The sequence below is a fragment of the Rosa chinensis genome, chromosome 1 (assembly GCF_002994745.2).
Source record: "Rosa chinensis cultivar Old Blush chromosome 1, RchiOBHm-V2, whole genome shotgun sequence".
In the NCBI taxonomy this organism is placed as follows: Eukaryota; Viridiplantae; Streptophyta; class Magnoliopsida; order Rosales; family Rosaceae; genus Rosa; species Rosa chinensis.
The window spans coordinates 21,172,913-21,193,797 of NC_037088.1; the positions used below are offsets into that span (position 1 = coordinate 21,172,913).

A 20,885-nucleotide genomic window follows, 5' to 3' on the forward strand; every position below is an offset into this window, starting at 1 on the left:
AGACATGTATGCATCAGAGGCTTCATGAATTAACATCTACTCATTAAGCTCTAGAGCTCTAGTTGTATAAATGGGATCTGCCCTATCTAGCTTGTCATTGATCAATTCATGAATTTAACACCGACTTCAAAGCTCCTTATATCGTGTTCATCGACAAAGCTAAATATCCACAATCAATGATCCTTGTGAAGTACTGGTAGACCATATATATGAGCCTTTTACGTAGCTCCTTTAATTCTCAAAGGTTCATGCTTCTTAATTTCGAAGGACAATGCGGATATGCATTCCAAACAGATTACAGATCCTCTAATTACTTAATTTGTGTAAACCTGTTGCTAGATATTTCCTTCTTTTCTTCTCTTTTTCCTTATGCACAACACAGCGATCTCTTTGCATGGACGGTGAGAATAGATGCTTCTTGAGATTGAGAATGAAGCTTTGCAGGTCCCCTTGTGGCTTGACGCAATGACAGGCTTTGCAATTGCATGAGATAGCTGCAGGCTGCAGCTATGTAATTAGAGATGGTCATCACCATACGCCAATTCAATTTTGCATGCTTTCTCCAATGCTTAGTTCACCATGCAGCTTTGTAATTGTTTCCAATATGAAACAAATTTGTATAACTTTGATCTTGACGGCTGAAATTCATGCGCTGCTCTCACAAATAACAACAGTTTGTCCTTTGACGTACAATGGTGATCCGGACCTGGAGTGTTTTGATTTTGCTTCTTAAACTCGAAAAGAACAACATAGCTTGTTTGTCGTTTCCCAAATGTACTAATATTTAATGTGATCTCATCGAGATTGAGGCCAACAAATCCTCCAAATCAAGTTGGAGTGACCTCCCTAATTGTCCACCAGAGCATGGAAGAAAGAATATCTAACAAAAAGGGGTACTGCCGTGGTTCCGGCCAAAGACCGCTCAATGCTGAAGGCGGTAAGAAATTAGCTCTGGTGTTTAAGATTTGCCTACCTGAAAATGGGGGTCTTATGGCCTTTAATCCTTTATAATAGAAGTAGATCTCCTTTTACATAATAATAACGCCAAGTTGCACTCGACCAATGGTCCTTTATGGACTTATGGTCCACTCGTTGCTTGGGTCCTTTAAGGACCATACTCGTCCCTTTAGGACTTGTAGATTGATGAGGATAAAATTTATTACATCACTTGCACCTAGATTAGAATCTAGGTATTGTTGGAAGTCTACTCAAGTTGGGGAACACGCACATTAGAATTCATACTCCAACTCGTCAGGAGTGCTCCCAATGGAGCACTGGGTCACGTTTAGAACCTTGGAGCATTGAAGCACTCCACCTTGCGGAACACTCCACTCATAGAGCGCACTTGTCCACTCGAGGAACCCTAATATTTAGTATCAGCTCGGTCCTTGGGTAATTCTACCCTGTCAACAAATAATACCAATAGTTAATGGTAATAGCATTTGCCACCAGATGGGGCAAACCAGTAAGATCTCATGCTGCTTTATTTCATCATTCATCACCAAGTGTTCAGACCAAAAAGAAGTAAAAGAGCCATCCATAGAGGGCCAAGTGCTTGTATAAATGATTGAATTGTTTCGAGCACGATGGTGGTGAGGGGATGGTTAAGACAACCTAGCAACAAAAATCAGAGCTTCCCCACTTCTCCAGAAAAGGAAAAAAAAAAAAAACACCTGTCCTCCGAATGCTTCTCCTCACTTCTGTTCAAATGTACTAGTCAAATACAAATACAGGACAGGAGAAGTATCACCAGCTCCCAAAAAGAACACTGCATGTCACAATCGGTCCAAGCAAGTGGTTGATGCATGGTCTGAAAGTTCAATTCTGCAATCACCAGGATGTAAATTGGAACGTCCAATATACATAAACTTTCCTGAAAACTTCTCCGAATTCATCAATTTGTCTCAACTTTGATTCTGACATTAACCACATGAGGAAGTAAACATGGCGTTGGTGCACAAATCATCTCTCATCTAGAAGCAGAGGCCACCTTTAACCATGTGTCATAGACTCCATAATCTTTCACTCTGTCCAAAAGCAGCATACTAATTACAAATAATAGATTACAGACCAGTAATATATATAAAAATTTGTTAACATTTTTTATTTTTATTTAAAGATACATCTGATGTAGAATGGCTCTTGTTTTCAGATTGCCTACAACAATTTTGGTGGATTTCAAGGAGTAAAAGTCAAGATTTGTGAAACAGGAAAGTAGATTGAGGGATTGGTCTAGAAGCATTGTGGGGATTTTTTATTTATTTATTCTTATTATGGTTTAAGGCTTGAATGAAATTACAGCAAGAAACAGGACAAAATAATACAAATTGAGACTGTCTAAATCCCAGCAAACTAACAAATCATGCAGATAGAGAAAAGCAATAGGGACATTCTTTTCCGGAAATTGACAAAATTTCGTGTAAAATCAGTGAATTTTTGCACTAATAACTGTATCATTACAGCATGCAGATAAGAACACAAAGACACGTGTGTTGAAAGAGTTTCAAACCATTCGTGATTCATCAATTTTCTGTGATGCACTTTCTTACATCCAATGTCTATGCTATGGTCATAGACTCATAGATTCTAGTTAGTTAAGAACCAGTATTTCTGGCTCGTCACCTAAAGTGTTGATTATATGTTCTACAGTAATGGCTAGTGTGGCTAGTGTAATCATCACAATACTCAACAAAACAATGTAAGCATACATTTAATCCTACGTTTTCCAGCTGCACGTTAAAGGCCTCAAGACTTAGATTTCTACAGCCAACAGGTACCTTTGGGTTTCATAACAACAGTATGAACACATTGTCCGGGAAGTAGACAAGTCAAATAGGGAAATTGTATGCAAGTGTATATAACTGTAATGGTCAACGCACTAATACAAGACCAAAATGTGTAGATATCTAAATAATCTTATCCAGTCCAGCCAGAAGTAACTGTTCAATCTGGTAGGTTCCTACCATGTACTGCAAAGTCTATATCAGTTGGTACTGAGTATAATTTAATCAGATTGTATAAGAAAATTACAATGACCCAACAAAAAAGTGTGATTGACAGTTTCAAATTTAAATGAACCGCCACTAGGAAAGGTGAGTTTAAATATTATTTCAATGAGCGGATTTGTTAAATAGATAAAGAATTGAGTGAGTAAGTTATATGGACCAGCTCCCACATAGTGTGCATGGAAGAGAAGCCATGACCCATAAAAATGTTGGATGACTATTTATCCCAATTCCCAAGGCACAAAGAATAATGAGAGATTACCATAAAACAATTAAAATTAAAAAATAAAAACACTATCAAGTTTCATGCATATCTTTCACTTGTAAAATCAACTCACACAAACAAGTTGTGGGAGTTAAAAAATAAATGTGTGCATACTTATGAGAGATTACCACAAAACAAAATTCAAATTCAAAAATAAAAACACTATCAAGTTTCATGCATATCTTTCACTTGTAAAATCAACTCACACAAACAAGTTGTGGGAGTTTAAAAATAAATGTGTGCATACTTATGAGAGATTACCACAAAACAAAATTAAAATTCAAAAATAAAAACACTATCAAGTTTCATAAATGTGTGCACACATATATCCACCTGCTCTTTTCAGTCTCTTGTAACCATTGGCTCCAATACCAAATATCTAATACTGTATAGTCCATCTACTACTAATGAATTTGTCAAAGATGCTTGGATTTTTCAGATAAATTAAACTGAGTCACTGATAAGACAGTCACACCATATAAGGAGTAAAATAAAGCTGCCAAGATCAAAAACAGGTTTTTTACTTACAAGTAAACATTGTTTGGATCAATTTCTGGAAACAGGTTAATATAAAAGCGAAAGCCATCTGGGCTAATATCCCTGCATAGAAAACCTGCAATAATACCCAATATTAATCTAAACCTTAACTATAACAGAAGTTCTTTTGAATAGGAACCTGGTTCAGATATAATGAAAACAAATATTCACTCTTGTCAAAATAAAGTTGTTCAACGATTCACCTTTGCTTTCAGCAGTTAGAAGATGCTCCTTGGCCATGCCTGGCGCAACACCTAGTGTGATTGCAGCATCACTGGCACTTATACCAGTTCGAAGAGCATCGGGCTTTGTTGCAAGGGTCTTGATCCTAGCAAAAATCTGAACTTGACAAAGGTAGTGAGTTAAAACCTATTTTTATGCCACTTGAAATGATATCTACTGTTAAAATTGTATTTTCCATTGATTTGTTCATTTACAATGTTTACAATATATAGGAGGAGCAGCATCAGTTTTGCAATGCTGTAATAACTAAATTTAATACAATATCAAAACTGATCCTAGATTGATGCACTGCAATATACAGCTATCTATATTTATAACAATATCAAAACTGATCCTAGATTAATGCACAGCATTATAGCCATATCAATGGCTAGTGATTGAGGAAGATTGATTATCTTTAACATCTACCGTGCAAAGTATGATCAAATATGCAAAGCACAGCATCATATGGAAAACCTTACATTTCCAATATATTATTTCAATTTAACAAACACAAACTGGCTAGAAAAATTTAAATAAAAACCCAAATCAAGGGTTTGTAGCAGGTTAGTTTTGTGGCAATCCTTCAGTGCAACACACTTTTGGATAAAAGAAAAGAAAAATGATCCTGAGTTCTAAATGGATAGCAACGATAGCTTCTAAACTCCATATAAGCACAGTCATCTTTAAACATCATTTACCATGTGACCACAACGTGAATGAACAAAATGAGGAGCAGCCTGATGTACAGAAAGAAATTCCTCTAGTATGCTAAGCAATATCTTGTAAGACAATGGTATCAAGTAGTTCCTAACCCTTCTGTTGCGAATTTTAACCAGTAATTCTGAACACTGTACAACCAAATATGTACACGTCTGTAAATAAAATATATGTGTGTGTGTATTAATTATGCGAACTTCTCTGACAGCTATATATAATATGTACAATTGTACATATTTGGTACTAATTAAGCTCCAAATGCTTGGTCTTCTTTTTTAGACTACTTGAGCCAAGTTCTAGCATGCACATTAAGGTTTAGAACCAAGTTGAGTTTTTTCTAGCTTGTGGTAGACTTGATTTAACCAAGTGAACTTGGGAGCTGATCTTCAAGATGGAGCTCAGGCTTGTACATTAAATCAAGTCTACCACAAGCAAGAAAAAACTCAACTTGGTTCTAAACTTCAACATGATTTCAGTCCTATTTTCAAGCCATGAAACTACAAGACAGTAGTTACTTTTTATAGTATATTATTAACATTAGTTACATGTACAATTTAGTAAGCTTTCGTCTTGCTTGAATGGGAATAAAAGTGTCGCCTTGAGATTTTGCATTTCAAGAATGGATGCAAAACAGACATATCGTATGGATGCAGAGCAATAATGGTGAATGTAGATAGATATATTTAATACAAGTAACCTCTAGCAACATTAAAGCCACATATGAGCACCATATCACTACTATCTAGCATTTCTATGAACCTTTCACTGGTTTATAGAACTTTGTTCCTAAATCTCATCGTATCATTTAAAGGTTGTCATGAAATCATGATACACATACATTTCACGATTTATACTAACATTAGTGAAAAAGGAGAGTTTTATCATTACAATTGTAAGATTCAACCAAAATGAAACAGATAATAAAAATATAAGATCACCTCTTCATCACTGTGGGACTTATTCTGGATTACCATCACCCCACTATCAAATTTCCGAAGCATTACTGGGCTGCAAACATAGAACAAGATAATATTATGGTAATAACAAGACCCCACAAAATTCCGGCATACAATTCAATAATAGACAGTTATTTGCAGGGATGATCCTTGCATAGGAATCTAAAGAATAACAGTTGTCATCACTGTACTAAATTGTGTGATTGTCAGAAAGAGGGTAGCGCATCAAAAAATCATTTTCGCAGGAGTCCTCTCTAGATATGTCCATGCTCTTAAATAAACAAAATAAAACCCTAAACCCTAAACCCACTTACACATCAAACTTCTCCCAAAGAAAACATGCTTGCAGCAGATCCTCTGGCGAGATCAATTCTGCATAAAGAGAGATACAATACCATGTTTTACCCATTAAATATGATGGCAAGGAACCAAAACTTAACAAAATCATTCTAACAAGGAAAAAAAAAATGGAGGCCTAGAAAAGACAACCTGTTCCTCGAGCACGATTGAAGAGACAGTAAATATCTATAAGATTTATCATTCCTCCAGCTCTCTCAAGTGGAAGCCTGACAAAATCTGCCAACTATTTATCATAAAAAACAAACAAACAAAAAAAAACAGATAATTAGTTTTTTTTTCTTAAAGTGGAGATAATTTCTAGCAAAAAGAAAAGGAGGCGGGAAAATATTTAAAGCAGTAGTGAACATCACGCATTGTTTATCCTAATGGAAAATATAACCCAAAAAATAAAAATAATATATATATATATATATATATATATATATATATATATATAGAGGGCTTCCACTAAGGGATCCCTTTTTTTGGTCTTTTATAGGGATAGGCATTAGACCAACTTTTAGATCATATTTTCACATCTTAACCGTTCAGTTTTTAGGTCCTAATGTATAGATCACTTCTGCAAATTTTCAGCCAAATATATATATATATATAGAGAGAGAGAGAGAGAGAGATAGATAGCCCAACAAGATCAAATAAGGATCAATAATGGAATAAAAAAATTGAAGCATAATTTCATATGGCCTTGTCCAAAAAATAGAAAATATCATTGACAATCTGTTCTTCTCACTTAGTGGAGACCGTGTAGAGCATGTAGATCAGAGGGATTAGAGTACATGGCTCATGTCAGGGGTTCCAATCCTTCCTCTCACACAACTGCCAAAAAAGGAAGGACTCTTCCTTTTGGGGGTAGAAAAATCATGATCTGGACAGCATACTAAAGGCTAGGGAATTTGGATGTGGATCTGTTGTGTCAAAATAGAAGAGCTCCCTTGTCAAGAAAAAAAGTTGATGGTCTCCTTTCAAAAAGAAAAAAAAGAGAAGAAGAGAGAGCTTCATATAGTGTGACACATCAAGGTCCAAGGGTGATATTAGCTTCTCTTCAGTGACACAAATATTCAAGTAACAAAATCTGGCAAATATAAGGTTTAGAACTTTGAAGACAATTTGCTCAAAACTTAAATTCCGTAGTTTCCTTGCTTTGAACACATATTACAGTGATAAAGAAGAAGAACGAACAAAGTGTTTCACATGAATTGAAAAATTGAAAGATAACAACCTGACGAGACAATTGTTGGTGGTAAAGAGCACCAGCAGACTCTTTGGTGACAGGCGATATAATACCAACACTCAGCAACCAGTCTTGCATTTCTTGTTTGGAACCCAATTCCTCGTCCTCTGCTGCACCAGGCTGAGAAGTCGAGCCGGATAAAAGTTTCTGCCTCATTTTCTCTGCTAGCATCACCATCTCTTTAGCTTTACTCTGTAATATTAATATTTGTCTACAACTTAAAACCAAGCAAAAAAAGAGAAAAAAGCATGGGTTCTAAATATCTACACTCCATTTATATATGTGTGCATAAATTAAAGCGCATATTATAGATTTCATTTAACCAAATAAAAAATTATCTAAACAGTAGCACAACAGCACAGATACAACCATGGCTTCGAAATTATCTACACTCCATTTATATATAACCACATATTCTAGATGTCATTCGACCAAAAAAACAAATCTAAACTGCAGCACAAAAGCAAAATAAGAATACAGCCTACTTTAGGGCTCAGTTGCAAATTTTCCCTTCTTGCAGTCTTCAAAATAAAAAAGTAAAACCAAATAATCCATCAAGAAATATTAAGAGCAGTCCAATCTTCACTAAATAAGACACATACTGACGCCTGGAGCTTTGCATTTATATTTTCTCAGCAAATAAACAAATTTCAACAATTCCTCTTCCACGTAAATCCTCATCATACCAAGAAAGCATTGAGATTAGCAATGCAATTTCCTTCATTTAATCAATAGTCAGATTCTAGTTTCCTAGTTGAAACGATAATTTGATTCTGGAATCCTACAATTATGTCAGTAAGCAAAGAAAAGAGTAGTAATTACCATGAGAGCATTCAAGTCCTGGAAAGCATCCTGCAAGCTCTTATCAGTAGTCTCCCACATCTCTTGTTCCTTCCTGAGTATTCCAGACACCCCAACCATCCTCACCGTTCCTTCCTTGGTGTATAATCCAGAAGAAGTTGACCCAGAAACCGACTCAGAACCCGAAGTGACATCTGCATTCCCAGTCTCCCAGGCTCTTCCCCGCCAGTTATCCCAAAATTTGGTCAAAAACACGTCCAAATCAGCACCCTTCCCCCTCACAACCATTGTAACGACGACGGACCTAGAACCTGAACCTGAATTTGAAACTCGGCCGTCGGGTGACACCGAAAGCTGGAACCGGATCCGGGGCGAGGCAAAGATGGACTTGAGGGACTTTTTGGCGGAGAAGATGTGGCTGATGGAGGCAAGTGGGATCGCTGAAGAGGCTCCTTGTGAAGAGGAGTCAGAGACCCACAAGAGGCGGTGGGTGGTGAGAGTGAGGATACCTGATTTGAGGTTAGGGAAGTTAGGGAGGTCTTCGCATTCGAGGTCTACAGCAGAGAGGAGCGAACATTCAATCTCTGATGGGAGGAGGACTGGGCGTCCACTGCTTGTTAGCTCCACAGCTTCCAGCCAATTTCCGGCCATTGCTGATGTTGACGGGAATGTTTAATTTGCCGCTAGGTGCCCACCGAGGAACCCAGAAAGGGTGGAATAGACATCAGCCAGGATAAGGTGAAGGAGTTAAAGAAACGGCAACATAAACCTTCAGGATGGCAAGCAGAACCTGGACAAAACAAAACCAAAAGTCAGTCCAAAATAAAACCAAAATTCATCCCAGCACAAACTCACTGATTGAGATAAAAACCAAGGCAATAGAGCGTGATCAGCTTCAGCAAAAGCAAGCCAGAACAAATATAAAACCCACTAAGGAATTGACGGATCCAGATGCAAAAAGAATTACTGAACATACAAAACAATTGAACAGAAAAAGGTGGATAGAACCACGAGATCGGCGGAAAGGCCACAAGGATCACCCATATCAGAGATTGGACCCGATGGAAGTGGACGAAGCCAGTGGGTTATTGAAAAAACTGAGACAAGCTCAGAGATGTCACCACAAAGGAAAAGCAAATCGACAAAGATGAGCTCAAGAATGTTTAGGATCACAAATAGTTACACAGCTATTAAAAGAAAATTGCTGCAAATTGTACCTGAAGCCTTCCTCGATTAAACAGTTGGAAACTAACCAGTTCAAAGTTCTTCACAAAACTATCAACTACTGCCAAACCGGACTGGATCTGAATCTATGACAGATCGACAAGAGGTGGTCTGATTGGATAGAATTGCAGATCCATGTAAATTTGATCACAGAGGAACATATGGATTTGCTCAGAGGACAAGATGTGCTCAAAGGAACACAACATCCATCAATTATTCACCATAAACGAGCTGACAGTCTTTCTTAAACAAAAGATTATTGAAAGATTCACTAAAGACTCCAAATCTATAGAAATATAACTAGTTAGATAACCCGCGCTTTGCTGCTGGTCTTTTTGTTATTGATATGTGTTATTGATGGAACTATAGTGATTGCATAATAGATAAACGATATTTCTAACCAAGAATAATTTGATGTTTGTATGTTTTAGTTTAAGTCCAGACAGATAAACAATATTTGAAGCGATATCAATTGCTGGTTTAGTTGTTCCATGTCAATTAAAATTTGGTTTTTTTTTCAAAAAAAAAAAAAAAAAAAAAAAACTAATGCTTCTTTTCATTGCTGAAATTGTAGAAGATATGGTTTATACAAATATCATAATAGCACAAAAAGCTGAAAACTGAAGTAGGATGTGTGGGGAACAATTTCTACATGCACTTTTGTAATCCAGTGATTGAAGTCTCTTTGTACAATTGTCATAACTATCCATCTACCTCTGCAGTAGCAAACTATACATATATGATATATCTATATGTTTACTCCCCATATATATATATATATATATATATATATATATATATATATATATATATATATCACATTCTTGTCTTGCTATATATAACATCATTTACACCACAATAGCTGTAATCTAGAGAAACATACAAACAAATAAAGCAGGAATGAAGCTGCAACTGAAAATCAATTTTATCTAGATATACGTCTGCATTAATATATCGAAAATCACCCTTTACACTAAGGATCACAATTGATGATAGTACATATAGGATTAAAGTCAGCAAATGCAAAGTTCATCAACTTAGTTTTTGATGGAATCTGAAGATTACCTGAATATTAAGATGCACGGGAAGAAGGATAGGTAATTGCTCTGTCGCACTCGACTTATGCCAAAACAGGGCAGCAACTGTGCTTGAAAAAATCAGTCCAGCAGTGTTCACAGCCAAACTGAAAACAGCCAGAAAAAGATGAGCATGCTAGCAAATTTCCATCAAGAAAATACAAACTAAACAGTATAGTGTTTGGCATAAAATTATTCCAGTTCTCCTAGTTCCATTTACATCTTTGTTCAACTGCAACAAAACAGCGACTTAGAAGACAAAAAAGAAGACTCCAAATACACTAACTGGCAGAACCAATCAAGAAAAACACATGTTAGTTTCTAGTATGTCAAGAATACGGTATTTTAAACAATAGTAAATCCTACTATAAAACAATGCAGAAGATAACACATGTCTTGGACAGACTAAACCCAAAGCCTACCTATGCCAACATGCCTTCCCTCAATCTGACCAAGCCAAGGAATGCAGAAAGAATTCTTAGCCTATGCAGACCTGAAGGGCAGAAAATCACACTTATTTTTTCTAAGTATCAAACTGAATGTACCAAGTTTACGAAGTTAATAAAAATATGCTATGCATCCGAGAACAGAAGCCAACATTCAAATTAGTAAATATCCATCAAGTGTGTGTTATAACAAAACAGAAACCCATAACACCGAATTAATATCCAAAACTAATGAAGGAAGATGATGGTCATGTTATGGTATTTCTTGCTTCTGTCCAACATCTTTTCTAATAATGGTGAGCTAAAATGTCATTGGAAAGAGCCACATAAAAAATTATTGTGGAGAGAAAGAATGTATTATTTGTTTATTTGAAAATAAGAGTGCATTACAACAATATTCTTCAAAAACGACATAATGGTCGGACAAAAAGAGATAACAAAGCCTCTTCAATATGGTATAAATTATCTAACTACTGAACTTATAAAAACAGCAGCAATCATAAAGATAGAATGTGGTTCAATTATGTTTTAGATTCCAAAAGAGTTCCTTGCAACATTTCCTCCTGGCATTTAGGGTTGTTTTCGTTTTCATATTTGAGGACTGGTTTCAGTAAACTACCCAAAGCATTATGCAATAAAACAAAATAATTGATTAGACAACAAACAATAATAACATGGAATGTGCATGATCCAAAGAAACGGCTTGGTTGAAAAATACCAGAAATCTCATTTATAAGCAAAAGGAACCCAAATCAACCTCTTGCGATTCTGGGAAAAAAAAAAAGAAAAAAAAATTACCGATTTTGATTGCTTCCCGTCCCCCTCTGAGGTATCTACCTTCTTCCCCTGTCAATTTCATATAAAACCAATCAGATGACTCCAGCTCTTGCAATTATGGGAAACAAATGAAAGTGAACTACGAACCTTATCAAACTTGGAAGAATTTGAAGCTCCTTTATTCTTGTTCTTCTTTCTTCAATCTCTTTCTCTCTGAATGATGAATTTCGGTCTTTTGGGCAAAGAGAGAGCATGATCGCATCAGATTGACAAATTGCTTTTTCAGCTCAACAGCAACTATTCTAATGAATCAATTAGATATCAAACCTTGGCTGGGTGCAACGGAGGCGCCGGCGATGGTGGGTTGACGTCAAGCCTTTCCCAGTAACTCAAACAACTGCAAGGTACAAATGTGTAGAATCATTCAGATTTTTAAACAATGGTGATTGGCCTCAAACAAAAAAAATTAGAGAATTTTTTTTTTCTTAAAAGATTAATTCCAAAAAAAAAAAAAAAAAGGGAAGTCAGCGACGTCGCTAAAACGACATCTTTTTTTTTTTCTTTTTTTTTTCTTTTTTTTTACACTCAAATGCTACTCCTGCTTATACCATGAAAGTGCAGTGAAAATAGGAAACCTCATTACTTCAAAAAGCTTATTAGCAACAGAATCTCCCAATAATAACATAGAACTATCCAAACACAAGTTTCCAACCAATTCCCAAACACTCTTCATCAAATCCATGATTCCTCTATAGGATCCTTCTCTTTATCCAAATTAGGCTTCAGCTTGTCCTCCTTGAAATGCAAATCCAACCAGTTCTCCTTTTAAGCTTTAATCAAAGTGGTCATGACCCTTGTAGGCTTAACAAGCACCTTACACTTCTCTGGAACAATCTTCTTATGCAGTTTAGATATAACACATCTGTAGTTCTTTCCTTGGACATCATACCATTCACACCATTCTCCCCAATGCCCCTTTGCTTATGTTTTGCCCTTTTTTGCTATTCTAACATTATCATTCATGTTTATTGAATAATTTTCTTGTTGACATAGTATCTATAGAAAAGTAATTTAACCATATCATGTTATTTGTTTTTCTTTCTCTTTGACAGTCAATTACTTGAACAAGTACAGTTAGGAAGAATGGGTAACTTCTTTCTTTTTGTACCTTTTTATTTTTGAACTTTTACTATGATTTGATTGTTTGAGAAAGATGGAGAATCAAACTTATTCATGCAAATGTCACAGAGAAATCAAGACAAGAAAAGCGAAAAGAAGCTCGGTTGGCCAAAAATGCCAGAAAAAACGAGTCTTGGCTCCTACGTCAGGTATCTTGTACCAACAAGCATATACTTTGCTTCTATTTCTTTGACGGTGATTTATTTGTATTTTTGATGTGGGTTCTTAGTTATACTGGTTTTTCTTCCAATGTTGTGTTGTTTTATTGAAACTCTTTCCCTTTGAAAGCATGGACAATATGGGTTTTCTGATTGTGTTCGTATACTGTGATTTTATATATGCAGAGAGCTCAAAAGCTCAAAAGTTCAAAATCTACAGATTCTTCTGTTCAGAATCTGAAAGACAAAACAGATTCACCTAATAGTTTTGTGAACTTATTTCATAAGTAGTAAAGGCTTTGAACAAAGGTCGAATTCAATTGAAGATGATTGCAAATAGATGAACTTATTCATACTAGGTTGTGCACTTAAGTTGATAACCTTTCTCTATGCTTATTGCGTTGGACATATATTGATTAGCTAGTTTTCTAGACTTTGATTGCATGTTTAATAGGATTGATCTAGGTGCTTTCACTTAGGTTAATTAGTAAAGGAAAGTAAAATATGAGAAATCATTCGCTTCGAATATTTCACATGATCAACTTCTTTCTCATGACTTAGATGATCAATTATAGGGTTTGAATCGAATTTGATTTCATGAATTTGGCTTTGATCTTTGTTTCTTACGTTTCATTCTTGTACATGTGTTTTTATATTTTCTTTATTTTGTTTAGTTTAATTTTCGAAACCCTAATGTTAAAACCCCCCTTATTTTATTATTTTGTATATATCTTTTGTTTTATTTTTGTAAATATTATACTTTATACTTTTATTAATTCTTTATTTGTTTTACAATGACAGATATACCCTCAATCTCCGGTTAGAACGATCTCTATTTACCATATACTAACAATGACATTTTCAGGGCTTACTTTTAGCGTATCAAAAGCACCGTACATGGCGGAAAATCAACAGCGACGAACCCAGAGTGATCTCTCTCCCTTGGACACTGTTGGGCATGAAATTGGTCATGTTTTGTACCTCTTCTCATGTTTTTTTCCATCCATACAAGCCTTGAAGATTGATTTGAAGTGTGGAGGGATGAATCAATGTTTGAAGATGAGCAGCTAAGATCTTTCGAGCTTGATCTAGCTCTATATAGCCGAATCAGCCTTAGTGCCAATTATGAAAGTTGTGTGGAACTGATCTTCCTAGTTTTAAAGTCGGGCTGCCAGTGAGTAGGCTTCACGCACAGCCGCCTGTGGCACATGGCTGCTTGTCCGGCCACTCCAGGTGCAGTTCCTTGCTCCGTTATCTTGTCTTTGTCGAGACGAACGTGAAAGTATGTTCAGTTTTATGTTTGCTTGATGTTTTTGTGCAGCCCCAGAAATTCGTATTTATTTCTGAGGATTTTTCGGAATCTAATTTATGGTTATTGGACGGTTTCATCGCTCGTGGATGGAGCGGAAGTGTTTCAGACGAATTTCTATTTGGAAAGTATGACTTTAGAAGGGGGCTCAAGGTTGACTTTTTATACATTGGGATTCTCCGAAAACTTCCTTCACGAAAGTTGTAGAGCACATCGATACGAGTTTGTGGACATGTGGAACGCGTCAATCGAAGTTCGTATGGGGAAGTTATGACTTTCGAAAAAAGTTTCCATTTTGGTATAAATAGAAATTTTCCGAAATTATTTTCATAATTTCCAAGTTTTCATTTCCGGAAACTCTCATTCTCTCTCTTTTCTCTCTCGGTCGACGTCTTCACTATCAAAGTTATCTGGCTGACCCGACCCGAATGGAATTCCTACCCGGTCAGAACTCCATTTTCCGGCGGCCTCTACCTGTGAAACTCTCGAGATCGTTTCGCCACCTTGCTCCGGTTCTCTCTTTGGTGTCCTCTAGCAGCGATCCTCCTCCACGGCGGCGCTGCAAGATGGCAAAGATTGAAGTTTTTTGGACCCGGCCGGAAATCCTTACTCCAGTGACGACACAGCTTCAAGCTTCCTTCTTTGGGTTCGTGGAAGCCTTCTGGTTCGATCTATGGTGTTTGTTTGGATCGATTTACATGGAAATCAGTTCAACTCAGATTGAGCAAAAATTCAAAGCTTGTGAGGTAGTTTTCGACCCTTTATGTTTGTTTTCTGACTTCGAGCTAGTTATGAAAATTCACAAGCATGCTTAGATGAATAGCTTTGATGTTGGAAGTTTTATGAAATATTGTGTTTTAGCTGTGGCGGCATTCCGACGGTGTTCTGGCCATCTAGGGGACTGTTTCTGGTATTATATATGTTCTACTCGTTGATACGAGCGTTTCGATATATAATATGCAAATTTTGGAGTTCGAATGGATTTGTTATGATTTTTACCATTTCATATTGGTGAATTTATTCAATCCTTGAGGATTGAAGCATCGGATCGACTTGTGGTTTGGACACATCGATCGTGGAAGTGTTCCAGAGACTTTGGAAGATCTCGGAAGTGGTTTCGCCTAAATTTGGCGTTACCTTGAGATTTTGGTTCGATTGGGGATTCGAACTTTATTGAATTGTGATTCGTTAACTGAATCAGAGCTGTAATTTCTTAGGTGTGTGACAAAGTATTCCTTGGACAGCTATTTTGGGTGGTTGAGCTGCCTTGTTTTGTATTGAAGACGCAGCGGGAGTTCGAGGTGAGTAATCTCACAATGTTCATTTACGAACGGGCTTACGTGATTGTTTTGATAGTTATTTAGTTAACTGCAAACTATAGTTGGTATTAATTAGTAGCAATCCTGAGTGAATGTCTACGTGTATATATATATTTACGTGAAATATATATGTGTTGGTGGATTTGTGTGATAAAACAATAATTATGGGTGTGTTCATTTTATTGTTTTGAGTGTGACTTTTCGTGAAACAGTATTTTGTGAAAGGGTTGATTTCTATTGTTTTGAAAAGTGTTGTGTATTTGTGAAACATTTTAGTTTGCGGTGGGTTATTTAAATATGGGTCTTCTACCGGGAGTAATTGATAGGGATCAATTACTGGGAATCTTTCATTTTAGATTCTTGTAACATTTTGGGTCCACTGCGACTCCTTTAAATGTTTTGGTATTTATACCGTGGATCCAAAGACTTACGAGTTGAGGATTGTGGATCACGAAATGTGATCGTGGGTGGGAAAATCGGGAATTCACGCCTTTGGCCGGGTTAGTGAATACAATCAGTTAGAGCTCTAGTCTGGCTGTCGTGCTTTGTTTCTTAATTGAAACGTGATTTGTTTATTAATTTAAACGTGATTTGTATGAGTTTATCTCGTGCTTTGTTCTTGATTGAAAAGTGATTCGTGTGAGTTTTTCTCGTGATTCGCGTGGATTTATTCTGTGTTTTGCGTGAGTTATTTGAGTTACTCATACGGGCTTGCAAAAGCTTACCGGGTTTGTTGTGTGGCAACCCGATGCACCATTCAAACGGTGTAGGGGTTAATCCTGCAGGTCAGGGTAATCATGGCTGAAAACTGAGGTAGCAAGCTAGCTGCTTTACGGTAGGAAGCTAATTTTGTGACTTTACCGTTATTAAGACTTCCGCTTGTAGTGAGCTCTGAGGAGCACTTATGTTTTATTTTGTTGTTGACAATTTAATTCGTAAGCTTGTGTAATATATAACTCTGTAGAGCGAGTGTATATTAACCTTGTGGGTTCAAGGCATCAGTATGTACTTGGTTTAAAGGGAAAAAGTTTCCAGGTATTTGTATTGATGACTGAACGATCACGCATGTATAATTATGGGATTATATATTGATTTTTATTTGTGTTAAAAATCAAAGGCATGACAGTTTTGGTCGAGTTAGGTTATTTTCGGTTTCTGTTCGTATGATTTTCGATCCATAAGAATCCGACTGTTGGATTGTCCTTTTGTTTGGGCGACTTGATCCTAGGAGTGTTACAGAGACCTTGAGATGTCTCCAATGAAGTTTTGTCTTGTAGTTCGTGTATTTCAAACTTAAATGCTCATGTACCTTATTGTGTCATATTGAGAGTGACATTGATGTGATTAGATGATTGACAGGGTTTGTGTGAGTGGAGTTTGATGACTTTATGATTGTCTCGATTTGTGTGTGAAGACGCAGCACAATATTGACTTGTGTAAATCTTACATTATTCTGGGTGTTTGATTTGTTCTGTTACTGTTTTATTAAAATTAATTGTTAGCTGTAAAATTATATTTATCGAAATAATTATTTATTTTAAATTATATGAACTTGATCGTCAACAGTTCATGGGTAAGTAAAAACAAGGATTTGTTACAAATGATTTTCGGTTTGAATTGATTGTGAAATATAGTTGGAATTGTTTGGTGAAGTGAAAAACATTGTTTTTCGTGATTTGATCACTATTGGTTTGCCAAAAGATTTTGAAGAAAATAAACGAAATTTGAAAAGGGAAATGACAATGTGTTAGATTTATGTTTTGAAAGGAATCACTATGCCAATAAACTCATCAGACGACAAAGCTCAGACAACAGAATGATTGTTTTCTGTTGTCTGATTTTTTTTAACGACAGAATAATAAAAAACTGTTGTCTGAGTACTATGATATACAATGGTAAGTTAGTTTTGAGAATAGGGGTCGTGTTTAGACAACAGAAAACTGTTGTCTAATAAATGGGGATTGTTGAAGTCTTGATTGTGTTCCAACTTATATTTTTTTGGCACAACTAGTGAAACTATTCCTCCCCGATCAGATTGTTAACCAAACTTCTCTCTTCTGCACAGCGTCCTCAAACCAATTTTTTCCCCTCCCTCGCGTAAAACTGAAAACCCATCGCCCACAACCCAAATTTCTTGCCAAATCCGAACTCTCCTCCAATCAAACCTGAAAACCCAGAAAAACCTCAGCCCACCATCCCTATCTCGCTTCGACAAATACAAAAGAACCTCATCCCCCATCTCTGTGAAACACATAACCCATCTCAATTACTTTTTCAAACCATAGATCCAAACCAGCCAAACCATCTCAATCCCTCTCATGCTTCGTGTTGGTGTTGCAATTGAGAATATTTCATCGGTCTCAATCCCTATTGTTGGGTAAGCCCTTTGATTAACTGTTAATCAATTTAGGGTTTCTGTTGGATTGGGTTTTAGGGTTTTAATTGGAAATTTCCTTTCAAATTTGATTTTTGTTTGGTGGGTTATGTTCGAATTGGCATACAAGATTATCTTTTGTCTGTGTTATGTTCGAATTTCCTTTCAAAGGTATGATATTTATCTCTAAAATCAGAGAAGGAGCTGAACCAACTTTCTGGGGGTTTGGATTCGAATTGCAGGAGTTTATGGGTTTTCGTGGATTTGAGAAGGAGATGATGGGTTAGTTAGCGTTTTCTTTCCGTTTACCTATCTAAACTTTGTTTTGCTTAATTATCTCTGTTAAGGTTTGATACATGTGGTATATTTGAAATATGTGCATCTTATTTGTAGGAGAGTTGGGAAACGAAAGGCTACTCTCCAGTTGATAAGTGTAGCAAAGGAAAGGCCAAGCAGATGAAGAAAGCCAAGAAACACCCAAACAAGCAAAAGTTCTATATCTTTTGTCTTTTTCAAATTCTGGTGCCACTCTAAGAAAGACCCCACAGTTTTGTGGGTTGATGACAATACATCAACAACTGCAAAGCTTGATACTGGCATGTTAATTGCTGTGAAGACGAATAACTGAGAAGGTTTACAGGGTCACAAGGAATGGTTGGTCAGTTTTACTGTCTGCTTACATACAAAGTTTCAATCAGTCTTCGTGATTCATTTTGTTATCCTGAACCTAGCCTCTGTTCAAATCAATTGAGTATGGCACACATATAAGAATCTAATACACACATTGATATTCAATTTCTGAGGAGATTCAATTGGTTAATTACCAGTTGTCCAAGAAGACATTGTTTGGATTCATGGAACAATCTTAATGGATCTCTGTCCCTAAGAGTTGTTATAGATAATCAATTTTAAATGTAATGTTTTCACATAAATTTATTAGTGCACCTTGAACTATAGACATAAATTAATTTACTACCTAGGACTTGCCCTACAATATTGTAGACCTGTTTATTTGCTAAGTTGTATTTGGGTTTTGTTTCAATTTTCAAAATGAGTAACATTTTGCCCATCGATCACTTCATTGATTGAAAATCCTCTACTTTTATTTCTAGTTCTGCCTATCTAAATATTAATGGTGTATTTGCAATCAGATTAGTTTATTGCGTTTTGGTTTGAATAAGAAAATTACAGAATGCCTAGCTAAAAAGTATATATTGAGGAGGACGCAATTAGACCATATCTAATAAATATAATATAACGTTTTAGCTGCAATGCTAATCCTCTTTGCTAGCTTGCTCATTAACATGGAGGATATATATATATATATATATATATATATATATATTGTCCTTTTCTTGCCAATTCAATTCTGATTTAGCTGAAGTTATAGTTGGAAAAAGTAACTCATGGAGTGATAGTTGAAAACTGTGCTTATAATTCTTTATGATCGACATCTAAAGTGGCTTTGTTAGTAAGTACTAATATTAGGTTGTTTATTTGGTTAGTACACCAAATTTATAGTTGAAAGCCCTATATCATTTAAGAATATGAATATGCTCTTTATCTTCAACAGTTTGAATTTCTGAGTATTGTCTGCTTACTTGAGTAGTATAGTTTTTCCTAGTTATGACATTCTTTCCCACTAATTAAGTTTCTTGTTTCATTTATATCCACTTCTCCTAATTGTTTCAGGGATCTAAAGGAGGTTCAGTGAAATTAACTATTCATAGTGGACCTGAAATCAAGCACTTGGATTTAATGGAAGTTTAGTTCTTCATTTATCCCTGCAAAATATTGTTATTTAATTGTCTAGACTTATGCTTTGTTCTAATAAGTTAACTTGGAGGAACAAATGATGCAGTGAAGTCTTTGACCAAGGTAGTAGATACACAAAGAGCACATGAGTAATGAATCTGGTATATTTTCTATTAGTTGTACAGCTTGATGTATCATGCATTTTGCTTCTCATTGTATCATAAAAGTAGTATTTACATAGTGAGCTAAGTCCAAAGGAAGTCGTGTCATAGCAAAGTAATTGTAGTGCCTAATATCAGACCATTAATTACTATAAATGTTAGCAACTCTCTAGATGCTAAGGGTATGTAACTATTTGTTCCTTTTGTCACTGAACTAATGCTGGTTGATGTTGTCACAGAAAATGGTCTTCACTTTTTAGACATGGAACTTGGGAGTACTGGGACCAGTTGTTCTACAAGGATCAGATCAAGGAAACAGAGATCTATCAGGGCAAAAATGGTCATAGAAGGTCTATAAAGTTTAGAGCAAGTAAGTTTGTGTACCTTTTCTCTTACTTGCACTGGAAATAAAGCAATCTTACATTTTCTAATGCATTGCTTTTCTAAGTATGGCACACTTCGTGTGCTCAATACCACATAGTAAACTCTATGTATATTTTTCTTATGCTATTTTTTGTTTCTTTGTTTAGTGTATTGTTTTTCACATGTAATTATATGAGTCCAGTTATTAGAACACTTGTGTCTTTTCTTTGACAGCTTTTGGGACCAAGAGAGTAGAACAACAGAACTTGTGGTTGCAGCTATGAAGACAAACAAGATGTCCGAGGTCAAGTTACATAAATGTATGTTTTCAAGGTTGTTTGAAACTGTAGGTGTGGTACTTTCATATGGCATTGCTGGTAGAAGAGAAAGGGGAGCAAGGGTAGAAGCTCGAGAGCTTAAGAAAGATGATGAAGTGTGGCTGGTCAGGAGAGCAGTTTAGAGCACCAGATGATCTGGTATTTTCATATTATGTGGATTTAACTCGTACAGTTATAGTTTGCTTGATTGATGTAATGAGATCTGGATACTTGTATGTTTTCAAATGAAATCAATTATAATGATAATTTGATTGAAGTGTTTCTCTTACCATTACAATTAAAATTTTTAGACCAGATTTCTTAATATGG

The 20,885-nt window shown here is 35.9% G+C and overlaps 1 protein-coding gene and 1 long non-coding RNA gene across 3 annotated transcripts; one reads left to right on the forward strand and one right to left on the reverse strand.

The window, feature by feature from the left end:
• Window positions 1–1,426: 1,426 nt before the first annotated feature.
• Window positions 1,427–12,089, reverse strand: LOC112192771 (vacuolar protein sorting-associated protein 36). Of its 2 annotated transcripts, XM_024332643.2 has the most exons (13): window positions 11,948–12,089; window positions 11,768–11,852; window positions 11,642–11,689; window positions 10,820–10,890; window positions 10,387–10,504; window positions 8,119–8,887; window positions 7,285–7,488; window positions 6,195–6,288; window positions 6,020–6,077; window positions 5,688–5,757; window positions 4,011–4,146; window positions 3,799–3,883; window positions 1,427–2,027 (listed from the first exon to the last, which is right to left on the reverse strand). In XM_024332643.2, the coding sequence occupies exons 6-13, from the start codon at window positions 8,746–8,748 to the stop codon at window positions 1,970–1,972; spliced, it is 1,335 nt and encodes a 444-aa protein (XP_024188411.1). In that variant the 5' UTR covers window positions 8,749–8,887; window positions 10,387–10,504; window positions 10,820–10,890; window positions 11,642–11,689; window positions 11,768–11,852; window positions 11,948–12,089; the 3' UTR covers window positions 1,427–1,969. The 2 variants fall into 2 exon arrangements, with proteins under 2 accessions (XP_024188411.1, XP_024188418.1); XM_024332650.2 differs by lacking the exon at window positions 10,820–10,890.
• Window positions 12,090–17,701: 5,612 nt separating this feature from the next.
• Window positions 17,702–20,207, forward strand: LOC121049982. The gene is made up of 5 exons (XR_005801654.1): window positions 17,702–17,962; window positions 18,131–18,241; window positions 18,353–18,613; window positions 19,652–19,837; window positions 20,115–20,207. It is a non-coding gene; the product is annotated as an uncharacterized LOC121049982 (long non-coding RNA).
• The last annotated feature ends 678 nt before the right edge of the window (window positions 20,208–20,885 follow it).